Here is a 22,138-nt window from a genome sequence, read left to right as displayed (position 1 = left end):
CTGGCTGGCCCTGCCCCCATCTATTCTCTGCCTCCCAAGTCCCAGCTGATCAGGAGGGAATGGGGATTTTACAGTTTCCTTCCCCTGCCTACCAAGCCACGCCCACAGAACCGGTAGTAAAAAAACTGCCCCTGTGGCAAGAGAAGCCAGGAGCAGCCTTGGCCTGGATGGCCTGCCCAAGCCTGCTTTGCACCCGGAGGTTCGTACTGGCTGAATTGAATCCAGAGAACAGCATCCCCAACCAAGCTGGCTCTTCCTCTAGCCGGGGATGATGTGAGTGGATTCACCTGGCAGGACAACTCTGCGAATGGTGGTATGGAGAGAAAGCAGAAGAGAGTTAAGATTTGGGGATGTAAACTGTAATCCCATGTGATGCAATGGTACTAATTTGCTGTTAGCCTGATGCTAGGAATGGGAATTTAGTCATATAAAGAACATTAGATATTTAAATAAAAGACCACACATGTAACACTGCTGCCTTTTGCAACAGTTCAGACTAGCCAAACGTGAGATATGTGTCCCCTGTTTATGCGCTGCTCCTGAATGGAGAGGCTCTACGTTGCTAAGAGGGTTGATTTATCTTGCCATTTTCTGGCACAAGGCAGCAGGACCGTCCATAAGGGGAGCCCCAGCCTACTCGTCTTATGAGCAGCCCACGATCACAGCGGAGGGCCCAGCTGGAGGGTCCCTGCCCTCAAAGGCCCCTCCAAAGGCTCCTATCAAAAGCTCCCACGTCTCTCCTCTGGAGCAGGGCTCTCCAACCTTGGCAACTTTGAGCCTGGCTGGGGAATTCTGGGAATTGAAGTCCTCCAGGCTTAAACTTGCCAAGGTTGGAGAGCCCTGCTCTAGACTGACCTTCTTATTCCCTTAGCTCAGACAACCACATCTACAAACAGAGAGCAGGAGCCCCAAGATCAGAATCAATGTGTCAGACAGTTGGAGAGGGGAGAAGGTGGGTGGCAACCCCCTGCCAGAAAACAGGGAATCCACAGGACGGGTCTGACATGCCCAGGTCAGGGGCTACTTAGAAAAGGGGTGGACTGCATATCCTGATCCTGTCTTTCTAACAGGGTCCCAGGGTTTTTAGAAAGCAACCTATCAATCGTGACCATTCACACAACTGACAATCATGCTTGTTATCACGCCGCCAATTGGAGCAAGACAGAACTGGACGTTTCATAGTTGCGTGTGTTCTGAGAGCTTGGCTATGTGACCCAGGCCATCATCTTAAAATAGATTATGGTTTGTTTGAGTGTAGCAAATTACGAATGTACAAATGATGGTTTGCAAACTTTGCTTGGAAAGTGTGAAGCTCCATGCTTGAACGCCAACTCTGTCCTACACCCTTACACTCGCCCCCATTTTCACCAGGCGCCACCGCTGCCCTGCAAGCAACATCTCCCTCCTGCTCTGTTACTGAAAGGGCCCCTCTTATCAAGGGTCTGTTTTGACTGAAAATGGTCAGCCTGCCCTGATAAGAAGGGTGAATTCCTGGCTGCTCCAACACAGGTTATCTTGGCCTCCCATCCTGGAGCTTGTCATCCCCCTCGGCAGAGGGAGTTGGAGCTGACTAATTAAGCAGCACTGACAGATAGGGGGCTCCCCCGCATACACACAGCAGCAGGCAAGGGGATCCCACTCCTGGCTCCCCCCTGGCCCCTCTTCTTCCAGAGGCATTTCTGCTACCCCAGCGTCTCTGCAAACAAGCTCAGCCCTACCAGGATCCTCAAAATTGAACTGGGGGCCAATGCAGTTTGCAACTCTGTGGAAAAAACAGGAATGTGGGGGACTTACAAGCCCACAGACGTCCTGCAGATTCACAATGACTGAACCGATTTAGCAAAAAAAACTAGTAATGTTGTGTGTCAGGGTCGGTCACCAAGGCAAGCAGGGCCAGGGAAGAGCTTCCTTTTCTGTCTTCTACCTTCCTTTTCTTCTGGGGTACCAGATCTGGGCTGCAACAGTCCAGATGTCCATTAGGTGGCAGCAAAAAGTGAGGTGCCTCTGGGTCTCTTTGCTGCCCCCCAGAAGCCCCTCAGATTTATGCTACTAGCAATAGCAATAACACTTAGACTTATATGCCACTTCACAGTCCTTTTTACAGTCCTCTTTAAGCAGTTTACAGAGCCAGCCTCTGGCCCCCAACAATCTGGGTCCCCATTTTATCCTCACTCAGAAGGAAGGAAGGGCAAGTCAACCTTGAGCCTGGGGAGATTTGATCTGCCAAATTGCAGGCAGCCTGCAGGCAGCAGCAGGAGTCTGCAGTACTGCACTCTAACCACTGTGCCACATACCATATTTTCTGGAGTATAAGACGCACCGGAGTATAAGACGAACCAAGGTTTGTTTGTTTTTTTAAAAGTAGGAAGGTAGATAGAGGGATAGAGGGAGAGAAAGAGAGAGAAGTACAGTAGGTAGGTAGGTAGGGAGAGAGAGTGAGTAGTTAGGTAGTTAGGTAGATAAAGGGATAGAGAGAGAGAAATAGAGACAGATAGAGAAATACAATAGGTAGGGAGGGAGGGAGAGAGTGTTTGTAGGTAGGTAGGTAAGTAGGTAGAGGGATAAAGAGAGAGAAATAGAAAGAGATAAAGAGAAATACAGTAGATAGGTAGGGAGAGGGAGAAAGAGTAGGTAGGTTGGTAGGTATAGGGATCAAGAGAGAAATCGAGAGAGAGAGAAATCCAGTAGGTAGGTAGGGAGAGAGAGAGTAGGTAGGCAGGTAGCTGTTTCCAGGTGTATTTATCCTTGTGCTGGAGAAGGAAATCGCTGACAATCTGCAGCATCTAAGACTTTGTTTCTGCTGGCACAGCACTTGATCAATCTAATTCTCATCAATCAGTTAAAGAACTTTCCAAAAGGGGAAAAAAGTATTTGCACTCTGCAAACCTCCCCAAAACAGCCCATTTTTCACGAAAACGGGCCATTTTTTTCAAAAAAAGAGGCATGAATAGCCTTTGGGGGACTTGCAGAGGGGGTGGGGGGCAAAAACGAGCAAAAAACAGCTCATTTTTTGTGAAAATGGGCCCATTCTTTGTCAAAAAATTGCATGGAGGCTTATAGAATGCTGCTGAGGACTGGGGGGGGGACAAAAATGGCCCATTTTTTGCTCATTTCTGCCCTCCCCAGCGCCCAGGGGCTCTCTGAAAGTCTCCATAAGGATATGCACGGCCATTTTGGTGAAGGGGCGGGGCTTCGGGAGGCAAAAAATGCTGTATTCGATGTATAAGACGCACCCAGATTTTCAGCCTCTTTTTTTGAGGAAAAAAGGTGCGACTTATACTCCGAAAAATACGGTAGATGATCTTATTGCTGGGGTGGGGCAGCAGAGGACCTCTGGAGGAAGAGGGGCAAGGAGGGAGCCAGGAGGGTCCTGAGCAGGAGCGGGACCACCTTTCCAGCTGCCGGTGGGAGCCCCCCGTCTGCCTAGAGATAGTAGACAGGATAACCTAAACAAGGGGAGACACCCGAAAAACATGACCAAACTGGCCAGGTCCAAGTGGTCAGCTCAGCTCAGAGGCTGGGATGAGAAGAGGGTCTGGGAAGGGCAGCTCTTCCCTAGGGAGCAACCCAGCCCATCAGTGGCTCAAGAGAGCCTGGGCTGTTTGTTCCCTGGCTGCAGAGGGCCCACCCAGGAGGGAGGAGGGCAGAGGGAAAGATGGAGCCAAATGTATGGAAGGGTCAAGGAAATTCTTCCCTCAACAAGACCAGCCTTTGGGGTTTAATTGTCTGGCAAGCATTCAACCACACAGTCCCTGGCTCTTCACATCCATCCAAATAAATCCAACTGGCTACAATTGCACAATCCAGAGATTGCCGCCTGACCCAGTTTGTGACGACTATATGTGAACAGGCTAAAAAGCAGAGATTTCCCCCATAAGTTGCTTAGAGCCTTAACCAGAGAGAATAAGAGCGCTGTTCCCAGGAAACAGTTGGCAGAAATCTTTCAACAGACATTTTCCTTTCCAGACATCCACATTTATCTCAGCATTTCAACTTCAGCAACTTGTTTCTTTATTAAACTGTTTCATGCCATCAAATCACAACCAACCACAGCATAAAACTAGACAAATTTCTTAAGGAAAAGCATCACACACCCTAATTTCACTGTGTAGAATTTAGGGAAATTAAGCTCAAAGGCTGTTGGGGAAGAGGATCAGTCAAACTCAGAAAAGGCAATGGCCGGCTAAATGGCTCCCCACACCTATTGAGGAGTCCCCAGGAGTCAGGCTTCACTCCGGGAGTCCCCACCTTCCCAAGGGACTAGTAGCAGTTCCCAAAAGAGCCTCCTGGAATCTCTTCAAATGGTTTTCTTGAGCAAGGACCTGAAAACAGTGAGCAGCGGCAGCCAAAAAGCCAATGCAATCCTAAACTGAACTGACAGAGCGATACAATCAAGATCAAGGGAGGTTCTACTACCACTCTATAAAGCCTTAGGAAGGCCACATCTGAAACTGATCAAGGAGAGATTCAGCCTGGAAATAAGGAGAGATTTTCTGACAGTAAAACAATCAACCCAGGAACAGAAGTTGCATTCAGAAGTTGTGGGAGCTTCATCCCTGGAAGCTTTCAAGAGACTGGACTGCCATCTGACAAAAATGGTTGGAGTAGATGACTTACAAGGTCTTTTTAACTCTGTTAATCTGTATCTGCAAACTCATCTTGCAATTTTGCTCAACTCAAGGTTGGCAAATTAGACTAAGGCTTAATCAAAACTGGCTTATCTGGGGGGGGCTTGGTCCACACAGACCAGGATTCCAGGCCATTCGCCCTTATCAGGTCATTGGAGGGTCAACAGGCATCTCCAGGGAACTCGATCCTCTGCCTCCCTCTGAGCATCAGCTCCAATCTTGACCTGATGGATCATTTTCCAGAGCAAACTGCAAACGGCCGGACTTTGTTTCCACTGCGTCTACTCGGTTTAGAGTCCAACCTGCAACGACCGATGTCTTGGGCAAGGCTGCCAAGGAAAGGGGGCAACCGATGTGAGCTAACATCAGGCCCCAGAAGTTGGTGCTGCTTATCACTCCAGCAATTGGCGGATGGTACCCTGCAGTAACTCTTACTGATACCCTTTACTGATAACAATGGTGCCCTTACTGATGTCCAACATAAATGTGCAAGAATCCAAGTTGTAATGACAGCCCACCACAGTTGACCTATTACATTCTCCTCTTGGTTGTAGAAACGGCATCTTTTCTGTTAGGGGTGTCAAACTGAGCTTCTTGGAAGGCCGGATCAGCATTGTAGTTGTCCTCTGCGGACCAGCCGGGGGGAGGGGGGGCAGGGAGGAGGAGACGGAGCAGATGCCTTCCTGCAGCACCCTGCCTGCCAAAATGCTTGCCCCCTTTTGATTGGAAGGGTGCTGCAGGAGGTCATCTAGGCCCAGAGCGGGGTACGTTTTTGCTAGCAGAGGCCCCATGGCCAACTCCTTTGCTTTTTCCAGGCCGGCCTCAAGTTTGACCCCCCTGTGTTAGGGCATCCTCTGCCCAGCAACAGGTAGCAAAATCTTGCAAGTTCTTCCTCCTCTGGAGGCCCTGGCTCTCCCTCCTCTCCCTCCCGCCCCACTGCTCCTCAGGTGGCAGGAGGCACAGGGCACAAGGCCTGCAGCTTCCCCGGGCTGCACCGCTGTTGACTCAGGACGACCCTGCCAGGGAGGCAGGCCTGGCGGGAGAGCCAAGAGGCCTTGGAGGCTGCCGGCCTATGCCTCACACCCCTCTCCCACCCCTTTTGGAGTACCCGGACCAAAGGTTAACCGCCCTGTCACAAGATCTCTCCTCTGCTCCCTTGAGCCCCCTCCACCCTCCCAACAGACTGTTGCAAGTGAATGGGCCACAGAGAGGATGCAGAGAGATTCCCTTCCAATCCCTGGATAAGCAGGCTGCCTCTCAGTGGTCTTGAGGTAGGCAGCTCCTCCAGAAGGTTGCTGGGAGGCTGGAGGAAGCCGCCGGGAGGGAGGGAGGGAGCTGCTTTGTGCAGCACAAATATCTTTCCGAAGCAGAGGTCCTGAAGATCACGGCCCCAAGGGAGCGATCATAAATAATGCCAATTAATTAGTGCTTGCTCTCCAAGCACTTTGCCAAGGAACTAATTAGTCCTCTGAAAAGTTAAGTAAGCTGATCTCCCTGGCGTGACTCTGTGCGTGGGAGTGAATGCCTTCCTTGCTTTTAAGGAGCCCGTCCACCACTGCCTTGTAGTGAAACGCCCTTCTGTCGGGAACCTACCTAATTCGGGACCCTGGGTCAGACGTCAAAATCTGGGGCTCAAAATCCAAAGCAACACCTTTTGCAAGACTCCCAAGGTCCTAAGTTCATGCTGGAAAAGTGCCATCTGCACACTTAAAAGGCAATGCAAAGACACACAGCGCACCAGATGCACAATAGAAGAAAACAGCCCATGGATCCCACACTTCCAAGTTGTTCAGTTTTTGACTCCTGGCAACTTGCCTGCACTGGTCCCTGCCGTTTTCTCCCCCAGGATTTCCAGGAGGGGGTTGCTGGTTCCTTCTTCTCAGGGCCAAGAGAGGGGACTGTCCCCAGGTCACCCAGGGGGCTTTGTGCCTAAGGGGGGACTGGATGGACCTTCTTGTATATCTACAGAGCCCTCTGCTGATTCTAGATGCCCTCGTGCTACAGCCCAAAGCAGAAAGGCCCCGTTGGGCAAAGAGATGCTGCACAAATGGAAACTCAACCTGGAATTCCCACATCCAAGAAACCTAGGTTAGATGCCACCAGGAGGGCTGGCCAGAACCCCCAGTCCGGCTTGGGGAGGACAAAAGCAAAAGGCCAGCAAGGCAGCTGGTTCTCCTGGCAGAACATGAGGACAGAAGAGCAACTGTTTTAACATGTTGGCAAAACACAAGTCTTCTTGCTTTGTAGAAGCAAGAGGCCAGGAGTTTTCCCTCGGCCAAAATCTCTGCCATCCCCACTCGGGTCATTGGATTGGAGGAAGAAACCTCCATCATGGAAGGTTTTTAAGAAGAGACTGGACAGCCATATCTGGAATGGTAAAGGGTCTCTTGTTTGAACAGGGGGCTGGACTAGAAGACCTCCAAGATCCCTTTCACCTCTCTTATTCTGTTCTGAAAGTCTTTTGCCACGCAGAGCATCCACCTCCTCCCCAGATTCTGGAATTAAGGAGAAACTTCCTGACCCTGAGGACAATCAACCAGTGGAACGGCTTCTAAGGTCCCTTCTAGGTCTATTCTATTCAAGATTCACTTGAATTAACTGGAAATGTTGCTGAGAACTGGGGTTTCTGGTTCAAATGGCCTCTTTGGCAGGGAGATACAAGCCCTGAAGTGCATTTGCAATAAAAGCTTCCATTTGAATTGGATGAATGGCTCTTTCCAGGTTTCATGAGGCACAGAAACATACATTGGCTCTGTATCCCCTTTGAGGCTGCACCAGCCGCAATAAAACTAGGATAGCACATTTAGAATTCTCCGCTGGAAGTCAGAAGGCAAGCCTTAATCCATGCCTCTCCTGAAAGCAGGCCGAGTACTTGTCACGCAAAGTCTAAATAAGGCTTCTCAAAACACTGGGGATTATCCTGGAGATGCCCATCCTCTTTCCTCTTCCGCAGCCTTCTCGGGCGAGCACTCCCGCTCGGCTCTGCCCTGCCCACCACCACCACCTTCCTTGCTGCACGCAGAGCAACACATCAACTGCTGAGAGAGATGGGCCTGTTTGCACCCAGCCTGGGAGTCCGACACGCATCAGTGTCTTGGAATGCTGCAGTGTCCTTTTGCAGACAAGCATCTGATCTGGTGCTTAAAACAGGTCCCCGGACATCTCTGCAAGGCAGCTGGGAATCTCCTGGGTGGGGCACAGCGACAAGGCAACTTCTGGCACACCAAGATCAGCCGTCAGCAGCTGAGACAAGAACACAGCAGCCCAGGCGAGGGACATGGGAACAAACATGGAGGGGGGGAGGGAAACGGGCCGTCCAAAGGGCACCAGAGCACTTCCAGCAACCCAGCCTGGATTAACCTATGGAGCCCTTTCCTGCTGCAGTCGGGGCAACATCGGGCAAACCTGCCTTTCAAAACCAAACCTGGAATCCACCCTCAAAATGTGGGCTTGATGGCCCCCCCATGGGCAAGGCCACTGAAGGAACCGCTTCCCTCCAGGGCAAGCCACGACGATGCCAAAATGATGACCATACCCATATCCATCAATCATCCTGCGATGCCGAAATCGTGTACTTGCATCAGATATTCGCAGGTGACGTCATCAGAGTTTGTCACTTTCATCCAGTAAAAATCTCACAGGTGGAAAAAGAGCCACCTGCACAAAGGGCTATAAAGCCTCCCCCCAATTTAGCTGAGTCTGGAGGAGAAGCCACTGGAGGGCAACTGGGCCTGGGAAGGCCGGTGAGAGGTGCTGGATAAGCAGCGGCAAAGCTGCACTTAAGAGGGTGGGAAGGGGCTTCAGCCTGAGGCCCACTGACTGCTAGCTTTGCCTACCCCAGACCCCATCTCCAGAAGCCACGCTGGGCTCTTGCTACCCAGCCGAGCTGATCCTCTTCCAAGCTCTCCATTCAGTTCCTGGGCAACGCTTGGAGAGCCAGAAAGCCTCCTCCAGGCTGCCTGACTTGCTTTCTCTGCATCTGGCTCTTCCTATGCAACCGAACCCACAGCTGATGTTCTTATCAGCATTGCAAAGCTACTCCTTGCATCACCTCAAACTTGTCCTCAAGGCCAGGAGACTGGAAAGTCAAAGAGTCCCTTGAACGTCCCCTGTGTCACAAATCCCAGCATCTTACGATTCGGTGTCTTGACAAGATGGAGCACAAACCAGGAAAAGGAACTTTAGTGGGGGCCTATTCAAGGGTCCCACCTCAGTGTGAGAGAAAACAAAGGCATAGGTGTAAAAGGGGGAAAATCCTACTGGATTTGGTACCTTGAGAAGAATCCCACCCATCTGGCTGGGCGTTTGGTTGGACGGGAGGCAGTGCAGATGCAATTTTCTAGGATACACCAACCGAATTACTATTCTGAGGAACATTCTTGTTTCTCTCTACTCTGCCCTGGTCAGCTCACGGCTAGAAAGTTGCATCCAGTTCTGGGCACCCGATTTTAGGAGAAAAATGATCAAGAACTTTTAAAGAACAGCTGGATGTGTTTAGTCTGCAGAAGGAATTGATGAACAGCTGTCCTTTAGGGCAGGGGTCTCCAACCTTGGCAACTTTAAGCCTGGGGGACTTCAACTCCCCAAATTCCCCAGCCAGTCAAATAAAGAGCATTAGATATTTAAATAAAAGACCACACATGTAACACTGCTGCCTTTTGCAACGGTTCAGACTAGCCAAACATGTGATATGTGTCCCCTGTTTATATGCTGCTCCTGAATGGAGAGGCTCTACATTGCAAAGAGGGTTGGTTTATCTTGCTATTTTCTGGCCCCGGACAGCAGCACTGTCCATAAGGGGAGCCCCGGCCTCTTCTACAGCCCACGGTCACAGCAGAGGGCCCTGCCCTCAAAGGCTCCTTTCCATAGCTCCCACATCTCTCCTCTGGAGCAAGGCTTCCAACCTTGGCAACTTTGAGCCTGGAGCACCTCAACTTCAAGCAAAGCTGACTGGGGAATTCTGGGAGTTGAAGTCCTCCAGGCTTATGGGGAAATGGAGCCAAATTATTCATAGTTCTTCCAAAGATAGGACAAGAATGGATGGGTTTTCATTACAGGGATGGAGATGGTGGTTGAGATTATAGTTGGACATCAAGAAATGTTTAAAGGAGTCAGTCAGGTGTAGCAATTGAGCTCTGAGTTCTAGCCCTGCTTTGGCCTCCAAGCCAACTAAATGAGTGACTCTCCAACTAGTAGGGCCTCCCTTCTCTTTGCAGAAAGGAAGTATCCCACCCTCCCCACCCCACCCTAGGAGAACCCCAAACAACCCTCTGAAAGGCCTGCACACCTGGCATTGATGCTCCCCCCGCTGCGGCATTGCCTTCACACTAGACAAAGCTGTTCAGGACATGGAGCTGCCCACCAGGCCTGGGTAACCCAGGAGGTGGATAGGGAGTTTCTAGCCTGGAGCCAGCTTGGAGGCCCCTGTGTCTAACGCCCCCTGTGAATAGGAAAGCCAGAGCTAACCAGGCCCTCCACACAAACACACAGATTCACACCCCACTCTGAAGTCTTAACTGATCCACATACAGATATGGGTCAGTCAATGCCCCACTCCGTCTTTCCCAAGGGAAGAGCAAATGATCTGCTTATGCTTTGAATTCATAGCCCATCAAAGGATTCCCCACAAGGGACCATCCTGGGTGCCACCTATGGAAAAAGAGACTACGGGTGTTTGATGGGATCCAGAGACGAATCCTTCCATCAAGTTTCAATCCCGCTCAGGAAAATATCCTGCAGCTGCTGCAAATGCATTGGAGGGTATATCCCCCTCCCTTTCTAGGACAGCTTTGCCCTTGTTGCCTTCCAGAATTGGAAGGGAGCAGTGCCACAGGGGATATGCCACTTAGATCTCCTAGCCTCTCCGGCACACCCTGCCTCAGGACAGCCAGGGGCAAAAGGCTCCCGAGAAGCTACGGGTCTCCAATGAGGAAGACGAAGGACAAGGAGGCAGGGGGAGTGGAACTATGAAGGGTTGATTGCCATAACTGAAGCCGACATAGAGTAAACTGTGCCTGAACAAACGACTCGTGAGTTGGGGTTTGTTCACCCCTGCTAAGACTGGTCCAGGTCCCCACGGCTGAAGAATCCCAGAGACCCCAACCCAGCAGCAGACATTCCTCCCCGGGTCAAGGCAGGGTCTTCTGGGCTGAGGGAAGGCTTGAGGTCTTTGAACTGATCCAGGATGCCTGCACTGCCCACGCCAGCCAAGGGCCCGGCCATTTTCCTCATTGAGGCCAATGATCCATGTGCTTTGCCTGTTGGGAAGCACCAACCCATCCTGTTCCTACCTCAGGGGCTTTCCTTGGACAAGGGGGGGAAGGGTCTCCTCTTGAAGCAAAGGAAGGGAGAGGGCAGCTTCCTGAGGATGCCTTCATTCTCCCTCCCCTCCAAACCCTCCCTTTCCCCATCCCCAATGAGGGAGGGGGGCGATAAGGGCTCCTGAGCAGAGCTGTCCAGCTGCAGATGGCCTGAAGAAGGGTTCAAAGCAGGGAAAACCCAGCTGCAATGGAAGGGATTCCCTCTAGGCTCCACATGGCTCACAGCTGTCCCAGGCAGAAAGAGGCATTTCCGGGTTCCAAGCGAGCAAGTTTAGCAGTTAGACTTATATACCGCTTCATAGGGCTTTCAGCTCTCTCTAAGCGGTTTACAGAGTCAGCATATCGCCCCCACAGTCTGGGTCCTCATTTCACCCACCTCGGAAGGATGGAAGGCTGAGTCAACCTTGAGCCGGTGAGATTAGAACCGCTGAACTGCAGATAACAGTCAGCTGAAGTGGCTTGCAGTACTGCACCCTAACCACTGCGCCACCTCGGCTCTTTCCTTTAGCCCAAGGAAAGCCTCTCCTCCTCTTCCTGGCCACATCAGGCTCCTGCCTGGCTTCATTGGCCAGCAACCCTGTCATTTTAGGCAAGTGATGTCTCTTCCCAGGAGGTTTGGCCAAGGAGGTCATCCAGAGGACTGAAAAAGCTGCAGAGCAGGAAATTCAGCTTCGGAGAACTTCATGCTGTCATTGTTGTTTAAAAGAGAAGGCATGCTTCTGGCCCTCATGAGCAAGCTTGACAGTACCCGCCAATAGAACCCAGTGCTTATGACCTTAAGAGGCGTGGCACGACAAAACCGCGCTACGCAAAATAGCGGAGATTAAATCGCGTCACTAAAGTCGCGACGTCATCATCGCGCGTCATCACCGCGGGGACAACAGCGCGGCGACAGAAGGGCGTTCTACATACTTCGTTCTTTGCCTCCAAAGGTAGCCCTCCTCCTCCAGCTGACAGCGGCAGCGGGCACGGGGCAAAGCGGGCTGCCCAGCAGCAGCAGCCCACGGGAAGGGTCCAGCACAGCCACGGGGGGCAGCAGGAAGCCCGCGGGGGGCCCGAGCAGGGCCGCCGAGGCTGGCGGCGGAGGAGGACGCAGCAGCGGTGGCGGCTGAGGCTCTCCCGGGGCCGGCAAAGCGGGCTTGCCTGGCAGAGGCAGGCCGCCCTCTTCTTCCTCAACAACATCTCCTTAGATGGGCGGCCGCCGCCACCAGGCAACCTGCTTCGCCGGCCCCAGGAGAGCCTCAGCCACCGCCGCCGCCCGCCCTGCCTCTTCCTCCGGGGGAGGCGCCGGCGGCGGAGGCCGCCCGTCCAAGGAGATGTTGTTGAGGAAGAAGAGGGCAGCCTGCCTCCGCCGGGCAAGCCCGCTTCGCCGGCTCGGGAGAGCCTCAGCCGCCGCCGCTGCCTCGTCCTCCTCCGCTTCCTGCTGCCCCCCGCGGCTGAGCTGGACCCTTCCCGCGGGCTGCTGCTGCTGGGCAGCCCGCTTTGCCCCGTGCCCGCTGTCAGCTGGAGGAGGAGGGCTACCTTTGGAGGCAAAGAACGAAGCATGTAGAACGCCCTTCTGTCACCGCGCTGTTGTCGCGGCGGTAGGGTCGTTTTTTTCTTAGCGCTTCGGACGCCGCGGATTTGCCTCCGCACTTATGTCGGCGCGGATAAGGACATCGCGGTTTTGTGGTGGAACCCTTAAGAGGCAGCTCCTGGGGACACAGAAGCTGAAGCCGCTGGACCCAGAGACCCTTGCTCTCCATCCTCAGCAGGGCCTTCTCTCTGCAAGCTCACTTTGGGTTAGGTGCTCCTGTCGTGGTGGGCCTTGGGGGGGGGGGCTTTCTGCTGGAGATCCCTTCAGGTTGGCTCATCTCCATAACCTTTTGACTCTCCAAATCCTCCATTTCACCCAGTGGAGAAAAACAGGAGCAGAGTGGGGGGCATTGGAGTTCTGAGACCACCTGCCCAGCTTTCCAAGGAGTGTGAGGCACAAGGGGGTTTCAGCCCAGTGGATGAAAGGCCACAACCTCCCTCCTCCCTCACAAAGGCAGGGAAAGACACACACACACACACACACACACCCTTGAGACCCCAATAAGTCTTCTTCAAGCTGGGAAGAAGGGGCTAGGAAAAGTAACAGCTGGTGGGTCCTCCTGGCCCAGGTGGAGGGAAGGAAAGAGCTCCACTCCAAGCCTCTTCAAGGGAATAACCTCCCCGCCTCCCTCATCCCGAGGACTTCACTGCTTCTGCCCACCAAGCCACCTCAAGCTTCAACCCCTGAAAGTTGAAAAGGTTCTAATTATTCTAGGGAAAGAGGGGGCAACAAGGGCCCCATGGAGCCTCACAAGCTCAGCCCCCTGGTTGTACCTCTGCTGAGACCGTGGCACGACAAAACCGCGGTCCACTAAAGCGCGCCCGATTAAAGCGCATACCTGACGTCATCAGCAGCGCAACAAATACGACCGCAGAGATTTTAAAAAGCGATTTTAAAGCAAGCCGATTCACGTAAAGGTAAGGGTTAGGGTTAGGGTTAGGTTAAGGGTTAGGGTTAGGGTTACGTTAAGAGTTAGGGTTAGGTTTAGCGTTAGGTTAAGGGTTAGGTTTAGGGTTAGGTTTAGGGTTAGGTTAAGGGTTAGGTTTAGGGTTAGGTTTGGGGGGGTTAGGGTAAGGTTTTCGCTTTAATTTTAAGTTTACCGCTCACAGCGTGATGTTTTCGTCGCGCTGTGATGACGTCAGTTACGCGCTTTTGTCGAGCGCGCTTTAGTCTACCGCGGTTTTGTGGTGGAACCGCTGAGACTAGTCCTGGTGGCCACCCAGAAAAGTCTGTGAACAAAGAGAGAGGTCTGTAAACATGACCATCGTCCTCGGCCCCACGGCACCCATCAAATTTCACCACCAGATTCTGAGCTGCAACTTCCTCGACCAAAGATGGAGTTACTGGGTGGGAGACAAGCGGGATCCATTAAAAAGGAAAAAGAAAAAAAAACCAACCAGGGTGGCACCAGTTGGCAGAGCACAACCCGCATGAAAGGTGGAAAGGAGGAAACCAGCATTGACCCCCACCCCCGCACACGCAGCACACCAGGTAGCATGATATATTAATATCTGGTCGTTTTAAAACAAGGTACCCCTGCCAACAACCTGTCCAAGTGCCCATCTCTCGCACATCAGGCTCACACCCCAAGGAAGAAGCAGGCATCATCTCTGTACATGGAGCACAGGGGAGGAAAGTCTAGGGGCATCTCAGCAACCACAGACAACCACCGCAGCTGCTACTTCTGCCAGATGTGCCTGGCACCACAATGCTAAGCGGGGGGGTGGGGGACTGGCAAAGGATGACTGTGTCTCCTGCAGCATCAAACAGCCTTCAAGCAGCTGGAGCAAAATCAGAGCCGGCAAGGAGACAGGAAAGTCCTTGGATCCTCCCTCTCCTTCCCCATGCCACACTGACTAACAGCAGTTCCATTTTTATGCAGGATTGCAGGGAGGAGAGGGAGAAAATTCTCGCAGGGCCCCCCCTTTTTTTTCCTGGAGCACAGAGGAGGGAGACAGTGGCCATGTGTGCTTCCTCTCAAACCAAGCCCATCGTTTCTGCAATGCTCCCACAAGCTCCCAGGGTCAGATGGCATCAGAGAGGCCGGAGCCCCTATCCAGAGTACCAGGCCAGCCTCCATGGCTTCAGTCTCCCAAGAGAGCCCTCCGTCTCTGGGCAAAGCTGAGGAGTCTTTCAAAAGTTCTCCATTTAAACATCAAGGACACAGTGGGCAAGAACAAGGTGAACAGAAACAGCGGAGAAAGAAATGAGTGGGACACGGCTAGAAGCAAAGGACTTCCTACCTAACCAGAGGATAGAAGGGCAGGAAGGACCCTGCCGATCATTCTACAGCTCGAGGGATTTAAATTGTTCAAAAGAAACAGAAGAAGTGAAGATAAGAGAGCTGGAAGGGACCTTGGAGGTCTTTTAGTCTAGCCTCCTGCTCAAGCACTATTTCAGATAAGTGACTGTCCAGTCTCTTCTTAAAAACCTCCAGTGATGGAGCTCCCATGATATCTGGTGGCAAACTGGTTAATTGTCCTCACTGTTAGGAAGTTTCTCCTTACTTCCATATTGCTTCTCTCTTTGATTAGTTTCCATCCATTGTTTCTTGTCCTGCCCTCAGGTGCTTTGGAGAATAATTTGACATCCCCCTTCTTTGTGGAAGCCCCTCAAATACTGGAATACTGCTATCATGTTACCCCTAATTCTTCTTTTTTTTAAACTAGCCAGACCAAGCCGTTCTTCATATGTTTTAGCCTCCAGGCCTTTGATCATCTTAGTTGCTCTTCTCTGAACTTTTTCCAAGGTTTCAACATCTTTTTTGTAGTATGGAGACCAAAATTGGTTGCAGTATTCTAGGCATGGTCTTATTAGGGTTTTATAAAGTGGTACTTTATAAAGTATTAAAATTTGAAAGAGGGATACATAAGGCAGGCAGAATACCAATAAATAGCCCAAATCTACAAAGATGAAGTCAGGAAATCTAAGGCTCAGAATGACTTTTAAAAAAAGAATGAATTAAGACTTGCAACAAATTTCAACAATAATAACAATAATGAAAGTTTCTTTCAATATGTAAAAACCAAGAAAAAAGTCAAGGAAACAATCCATCTACTAATGGGAGAAGATAGCAAGGAGCTGATGGGCAGCAGGCAGAAAGTGGAACTGCTTAATTTATTTTTTACATCTGCCTTTACACAAAAGGGAAACCTAACAAAATCAGTACCGTAAAAGGCAGATTAGGAATATAAATCAAAATAGACAAGAAAGTGGTAAGTCAACACCTGCCCGTTCTAAGCAATCACCAGAACCAGATGAATTATATCCCAGGGTACTGAAGGAGTTGACAGATGTGATCTCGGAACTGCTGAACTGTATCTTTCAAATATCCTGGAGCACCAGGGAACTACCAGAGGAGTGGAAAACAGCTGACTGTTCCAATCCTCAAAGAAGGAAGAAAAAAATGGACCAAGGAAACTACAGATCAATCAGCCTGACATCAATTCCTGAGAAAATCCTGGAAAAGATAATCAAGCAAGGGATCTGTGCGCACCTAGAAACAAGCAAAGCTATTACTAGAAACCAACATGGGTTTGTCAATGACAGATCATGCCAGACCAATCTTATTTCATTCTTTGACAAAGTGATTAAATTAATAGACCAGCGAAATGCTGTGAACATAGTGTACTTGGACTTCAGTAAGCCATTTGACAAAGTAAACCACAATCTACTTCTTCGTAAACTAGAAAAAAATAGAAGAGACAACATCACCACCAGATGGATTTGCAACTGGCTGACAACCGCCCTCAATGTATAGTCCTCAATGGAACTACATTTACATGGATGGAAGCAAGCAGAACCTCAGAGTTCTATCTTAGGCCCAATGTTCTTCAATATCTTCATACATGATTTCGATGAGGGGACAGAAGGGAAACTGATCAAATTTGCAGATGACACTAAGCTGGAGGAATAGCCAAACACTTTTGAAGATAGACTCAAGATATAGAAAGATCTTAACAGACTTCAACACTGGGATATGCCCTGTGGTGGGCTTCATTTTTTTTTACTACCGATTCTGTGGGTGTGGCGTGGTGGGCGTGGCTGGGGAAGGATACTGCAAAATCTCCATTTCCTCCCAATCAGCTGGGACTCAAGAGGCAGAGAATAGATGGGGGCGGGGCCAGTCAGAGGTGGCATTTGCCAGTTCTCCGAATTACTCAAAATTTCCACTGCCGGTTATCCGAAGTGGTCAGAACCTGAGTACCACCTCTGGCTATAGCTAACAAAATGAAATTCAATGATGAGAAAAGTAAGGTCACTTAGGCAAAAAAACCAAATACACGGGTACAAAGTAGGTATTACCTGGCTCAACGGTTGAGATTGTGAGGGATCTGGGAGTCTTAGTGGACAATCACTTAACTCTGAGCCAGCAACTGCCAAAAAAGCCAATTAACAGAGGGGTGAAATGAAGGTCACACCAAGTGCTAGTACATCTCACAGCCTACAGATCTGATGTGAAATCCAGGGCTCCGACTGTTCTCCCTTTCACCATGAAGAGAGTGTTCAGCTCCACACTTGGCCACAGAGCCACCTCCTTCGTCTCCTCCGTTGAAGGTGGCAGATTTGCTATGAAGTGCACTCTTCGTGTTGTAGTTTGAGGTGACTGCAGCCCACTAAGTCTTTTGATTACAATGGGTGGAAATTGGACAAGTCAACACAAAAAGTGAGGTCTGGAAGCAAGAACAGAATGACAAGCCTAACAAAGGAGAAAGAAGCCAAGGGCAGGTTTTATTGTAGCTCCTTCATGTCCCCTGTAGGAGTAGAATAATACACCATAGAAAATGTCAGCAAATGCACAAATAAGAATTCTGAGTAATTCCACACAGCATCGTAAGGAAAGCCAATTGCCTGTCATTTTAAAAGACAAAGTTCACCTCACCTAGGCTTAGCAGTATGGGAGGAGAGCTGAAAGGAGAGTTGCACTTCTGACCGTGAGGAAAACCCCCAGACCACTTTGGAGATGAGCTGTTCCTAAAATGAGAAGTATAAAGTGCCTCCTCTAACCAAGATGAGCAGCACACAAATCACATTATATTGTATCATGTCACATCACATCATAGTTAGTTAGTTAGCTAGCTCCTTTTGGCGAGAGTCTCTGAGTTGTCCAGGCTAGGAGGTCCTATGGAGAACAGATGGAAGGCCAGAGTCAAATCCAGGCTGGTCCTGGACCTTTGAAGCCTGCTTGGCCTTAATTGGCCTTTACACTCAAAGTCTATAAAATGGTCTGAAAGGTACCAGGAAGAATGGGGAGAAGTCACAGGTTTCTCCTCAGGAGAAGAGACCTGGCAGCCCTTTCATTCTGGGTCACAGGAGGCCCAACTCTGAAGCTGCTAAGTGAGAAAGGGAAAGGACAAGATGGAAAGAGACCCCTCCCCTCCTCCAGATCCTTGCAGCTGCTGCTCCTTCCTCATCCTCTGGTGCTCCCTCCCCAAAAGTGAAGGGCGGGAGGGAGGCCCCCACCCACCCACACTCTGCCTCCAGAGGGCTCCCGGCTGCATTCACACACTGCAAGGAGCCAGCATTTTCCCAACACACGAAACTTCCTGAGCTCCCATCTTGGCTGGCTTCCTGCATGCCTTCAGTACAGAAGCCGCCAGATCCTGCGCCTGGCTGACCCCAAGAGCTCTGCCTGCGGCTGCGTTCACACCCGCGTATCCTGAACCCAAGCAGGCCGGATCTGCGCAAGAAGCCGAGCCGTCCAAAATAATCACCCCCGTTGAAAGGGGCCAAGTTTCTCCTCCGGTCGCCAGCCGCCACAAGTAGCCACCACCCCTCGCCACCCGCTCCGGCTCTTGGGAGGCTCCCCAGCCTTGTCTTTACCGCGCCCTCCGGCCGGACCGGGAGCTGCCCGAGGGCGCCGCAGACAAGGCGCTTTCAGAGCCGAGTAGCCGCCGGGCGGGCTGCTGAGGCCACGTCAGTCCCCGAAGTCGCCGCGGATCCTCCGCTTCCCTTCCCCGCCCCCTTCCTGGCCTTCTGGGGAAGCCGTGACCGGCGCGGCGCAACGGAGCCGGAGAGAACTGCGCGGGTCCGTCGCTGGACTCCCCCTCCCCCCCGCAATGGAGGATGGCCCCTCCCCGCTCCCCCTCCCCAATGGCCGATAGTTCACTCCAGTGCGCCCCCCCCCCATTTGTCCTGCTCAAGTTTCTGGCTCCCCTAGAGGAGCTTGGAAGCGGCCACAATCACTGCCAGCCACACAGGCCCGCCGGGTCTTGGAGGGGAGCCCAGCCAGGCATGGCGCACTGGTTGTGTGAAGCCAGGCCTGGGCAGAATCCACTCCAACCCGAGTCACAGGAGATGATTTTTCTCCCTTCCCTGCGGCTGGAACTCAAACATCTGAATGAAGTCCAGCCGCCAGTGCTTTTCCTACAGGAGCATCATGGACAACCCCCCCCCCCTCTACTCTGCCATGGGACTCAGCCGAAGGCCTGGTCCCTGGTAATAAGCTGAATAGCCTTCCTCACCACTGCCAATTGACTTGACCAGAGGTCTCAATGGGATGATGACACGGGTCACCCCTGCCCCAAGTTCTCCCAACAGGTCAATTCTGCCCTGGCACAAAAGGGAGGGAGGGAGGGAGGGGGAGCAGAAGAGCCCTGGCACTGTGTGCAAAGAAGCCAACTTGGCTGGGAGGCTGGACTCTCCTTGGGAAAGGAGCACAGCTGGCTGGAGTTCAAGACAAACAGACCCACAAAAGTTTAACCGGCATCAATTTCTGTTTGAAAAAGAAAAATCGACAGATGAATCAACATTTCAGTAATTCATTGCGTAAGCAGAGCACTGAATCTGGATGCCCAACTGTCCAGCAGGGAGGAATGGAGGCAGATCATTCCCTGCTCCGGACCTTTCAGCCCAGTCCAATTGCCTCCAGCACAATCCCAGACCTCAGTAAGGAGAATCTCAGTCCTGCTTGCAAAGGGTGCAAAACGCCCCCCCCACCGCCCACAGGTTAATGTGAGCAGTAGAGCCAGCTAGGCAGATGCTCCCTACCCAGCATCCTTTGGGGCAGCCAGTGAGGAGCTTCACACAATGGCAACAACAATGGCTGCAAGGTACCTGATCCTTCCAGGACACCACAGCCCATCAGTCAATAGTCAGGGCCTTACAGCAGGGAGGCCAATCTCACTCAAGCTGTGGCAGGGCAGCCCAGTGGGGGAAAAGTCAAACTCACTTAATTAGAATTACGTTAATGAAAGCTAAATATAATTACCATGTTCTGCCCAACAAAACATCATCCAGGGACAATTCTGCAGCCTCGGACCCTGGCCTCGGACATCTGCATAGGAGAAATTCCACAACCGAGCAGGCAAATTCCTTTTTGCCTCATCTGGATCAGAAATGCACACCTCTGTGATGGTCTCTGGTCCCTCAGATGCCAGTTGTGGGCTGGGGACCCTGAGTGGCTGGAGGAGACTCATCAGCCTCCCAGAGATTGTGAATCAGAGGCGCCAATGCAACAAGGCGCCTCCATGGCTGTCAAAGAGTGCCCCAAATGGCACCTCTCGGGTGGCACCTGTCAGCCCAGGCATGGGGCACCTCTGCCCGATATGCTTTCCAGACTCCATTGGTTTTCTCACTCAACCAATTCTCCAGCTTGGATGTCAGCCTGAATCCTCCTATAATCGCAGAGTTTGTGATTAGCCGATCAGCTCTTGACAAACTAGGACAACAAACACAACCGTTCTATGTGGAGCTTCAGCGACAGAATCGCGGATTTCCACAATAAAACCGCCTTTCGCTCTGCGCGGGAATCACTTCTTGCTTTCAAGGCGGAGAAGAGTCAACAAAGCCGGAGCGGCGGACGGGATTTCGACCTAATGAGTTGTTTACATGCCTGCTGAGCCCCAACCGCCGCCCCCCCCAACTCCGGAGAGCCTCTGCCTCACACCCACCACAGGAACAACACGCCCGCTGATGCTCGCAATTGTCAACAACACCTCCAGCCGCCTCCGGGCCTGGCCAGGCTCCGGCCTTCCTGCCCCGGGTTTTGGGGGCAGAGTTCGCGGACGAGCGGAAAGCGCTTTGGCCTCGGCGGCCCCTTCCCGGCGGGTGTGCCTGGAACGCTCTTTTCCCCCAGCGCCCCTCTCAACGCCGACCCCCACCGAGAGGCCGGCACGCTGCCCCGCGGAGGAAGACCCACTCATCCCCCGAGGAGCGCGCTTGGAGGCGGCGCCGAAGCCCGCGGGGCCTCGGGACTCCCGGCCGGCTTCGGGAAAAGGCGATCAGCGAAGTTCCACGAGGCCCCGGGAACAGAGCGGGGAGGGCGGCGGCCGGGAGCCGAGGGGCGACCGGGAGGCTCTCCCAAAAGTCCAAGCGGAGCCTCTCGAACCGCCCGGGAGGACCCTCGGCCGGGCCGGACTGAAAGGTCGCCCGCTACAGCCGAGAACGGGAGACCGAGAGGGGCGACCAGGAAGCTCCGGCTCTTCGGGTCACTTCGGCCTCCCGCCCGCGGGCTCGCCTTGCCGGCCACCGGCGGGAGTTGCAGACCCCCGTGACTTGTCGCCGCTCCCGGCAACTCGGACTGAGTCCGCACCGCGGCGAGGAGGCCTGGCGCCCGGCCGAAGCTTCCAGCCGCGCAGAGAAACGCTCGGGGCCGTGCAACTGGCCGCCGTCGCCGCCCCCCGGCCCGAGCCAGAGGCAACAGAGGCAGCCGCTGCCCGGGTGGCCGCCCCCAGCGCGCGGGCTCCCATTCCGCCCTCCTCGGCCCGGAGGGAAAAGCAGCAACTCACCCAGCGGGAGGAAATGTTTGGTGTCCATGTCCGTGGTTTAACTCATGCCCAGCGGCTCGGCGTGGCGATCGGCGGCGGGAGGGCCCCGCTGCGGAGCCCGCCGAGCCAGAGGCGCAGGGAGGCGGATCCCGGGGCGGCCGGCTGGAAGGGCCCTTCCGCGTCTCTCCGCGTCGCGCTGGCGGATGGGGGGCCGGGACTCTCCTCCCCCCTCCTGCCGCGGCGGCTCCGGAGCCTCGCTCCCGGCCTCGCCTCCTCCTCGCAGGCAGCTGCGCCTTTCGAAACGCCACCGGAGGCAGAGCCGAGCCGAGCCAGTCCCGCGGGGTGTGCGCAACGCCGCGGCGGATGGAGTTGGTAAAACTCGCCCAACAATGTAACTAAAGTACAGGACTTGTGTCGGTGCCTACGCGCGCGCCCGCTGGCGGGCCGGGAGCGAGCGAGGAGCCAGCCAGTGCGCGCGCGCGCCCGCCCCTCTCCGCTCGTTCGCTCTCTCTCTCTCTCCAGGAGCCGCAGAGCAAAGGGGCCCGGCGAAGGGGGAGTCCGACGGCCGACCGGCCACGGCGACGGGGCGGGGCGGGGCGCTGGGTTGTTCCCGGGCGGGGTTTCTCGGCGGTCCTCCCCGCGCGTCCAGAGGACTGGCTTTCCCACACCGGCTGGGACGTCTCCGGGGTGGGCTGGTGGGCATCGGCCTCGGGTGCCAGTCGGAGAACGGAGGCTTGGTGGGGGAGGGAAGCGGCGTGGAAGCCGCGGGGGTCCCGGACCCTTCCTGCCCGCCATGGGCGAGGGGCGGGGGCGGCGGGTCCTCCACGGAAGGAAGCCGACTTGCCGGAGCCCTGCGGGTGCTGGGACACCGGGGGGCGACCGCTTCCCCCCTCTCCGCACTGCTCC

The 22,138-nt window shown here is 53.3% G+C and overlaps 1 protein-coding gene across 2 annotated transcripts in view; it reads right to left on the bottom strand.

Annotated features, from left to right (window-relative positions):
• The window catches only part of RXRA (retinoid X receptor alpha), a 98,141-nt gene extending 76,502 nt beyond the window's left edge, over positions 1-21,639 (bottom strand). Inside the window, exon 1 of one of the 2 annotated variants that reach the window (XM_014066701.2) lies at positions 21,254-21,639. In XM_014066701.2, the coding sequence (XP_013922176.1) occupies positions 21,254-21,281 (28 nt within the window). In that variant the 5' untranslated portion in view covers positions 21,282-21,639. The remainder of the gene's footprint in view (positions 1-21,253) is intronic. The other variant, XM_014066702.2, reaches the window with a different exon arrangement.
• Positions 21,640-22,138: the final 499 nt, after the last annotated feature.

Source organism: Thamnophis sirtalis, unplaced genomic scaffold, assembly GCF_051295495.1.
Source record: "Thamnophis sirtalis isolate CommonGarterSnake01/CBP01778 unplaced genomic scaffold, rThaSir2_p1.2 scaffold_2, whole genome shotgun sequence".
Lineage (NCBI taxonomy): Eukaryota > Metazoa > Chordata > Lepidosauria > Squamata > Natricidae > Thamnophis > Thamnophis sirtalis.
The sequence above is the reverse complement of the archived record's forward strand: the minus strand, read 5'-3'. Positions and strand labels throughout refer to the sequence as shown.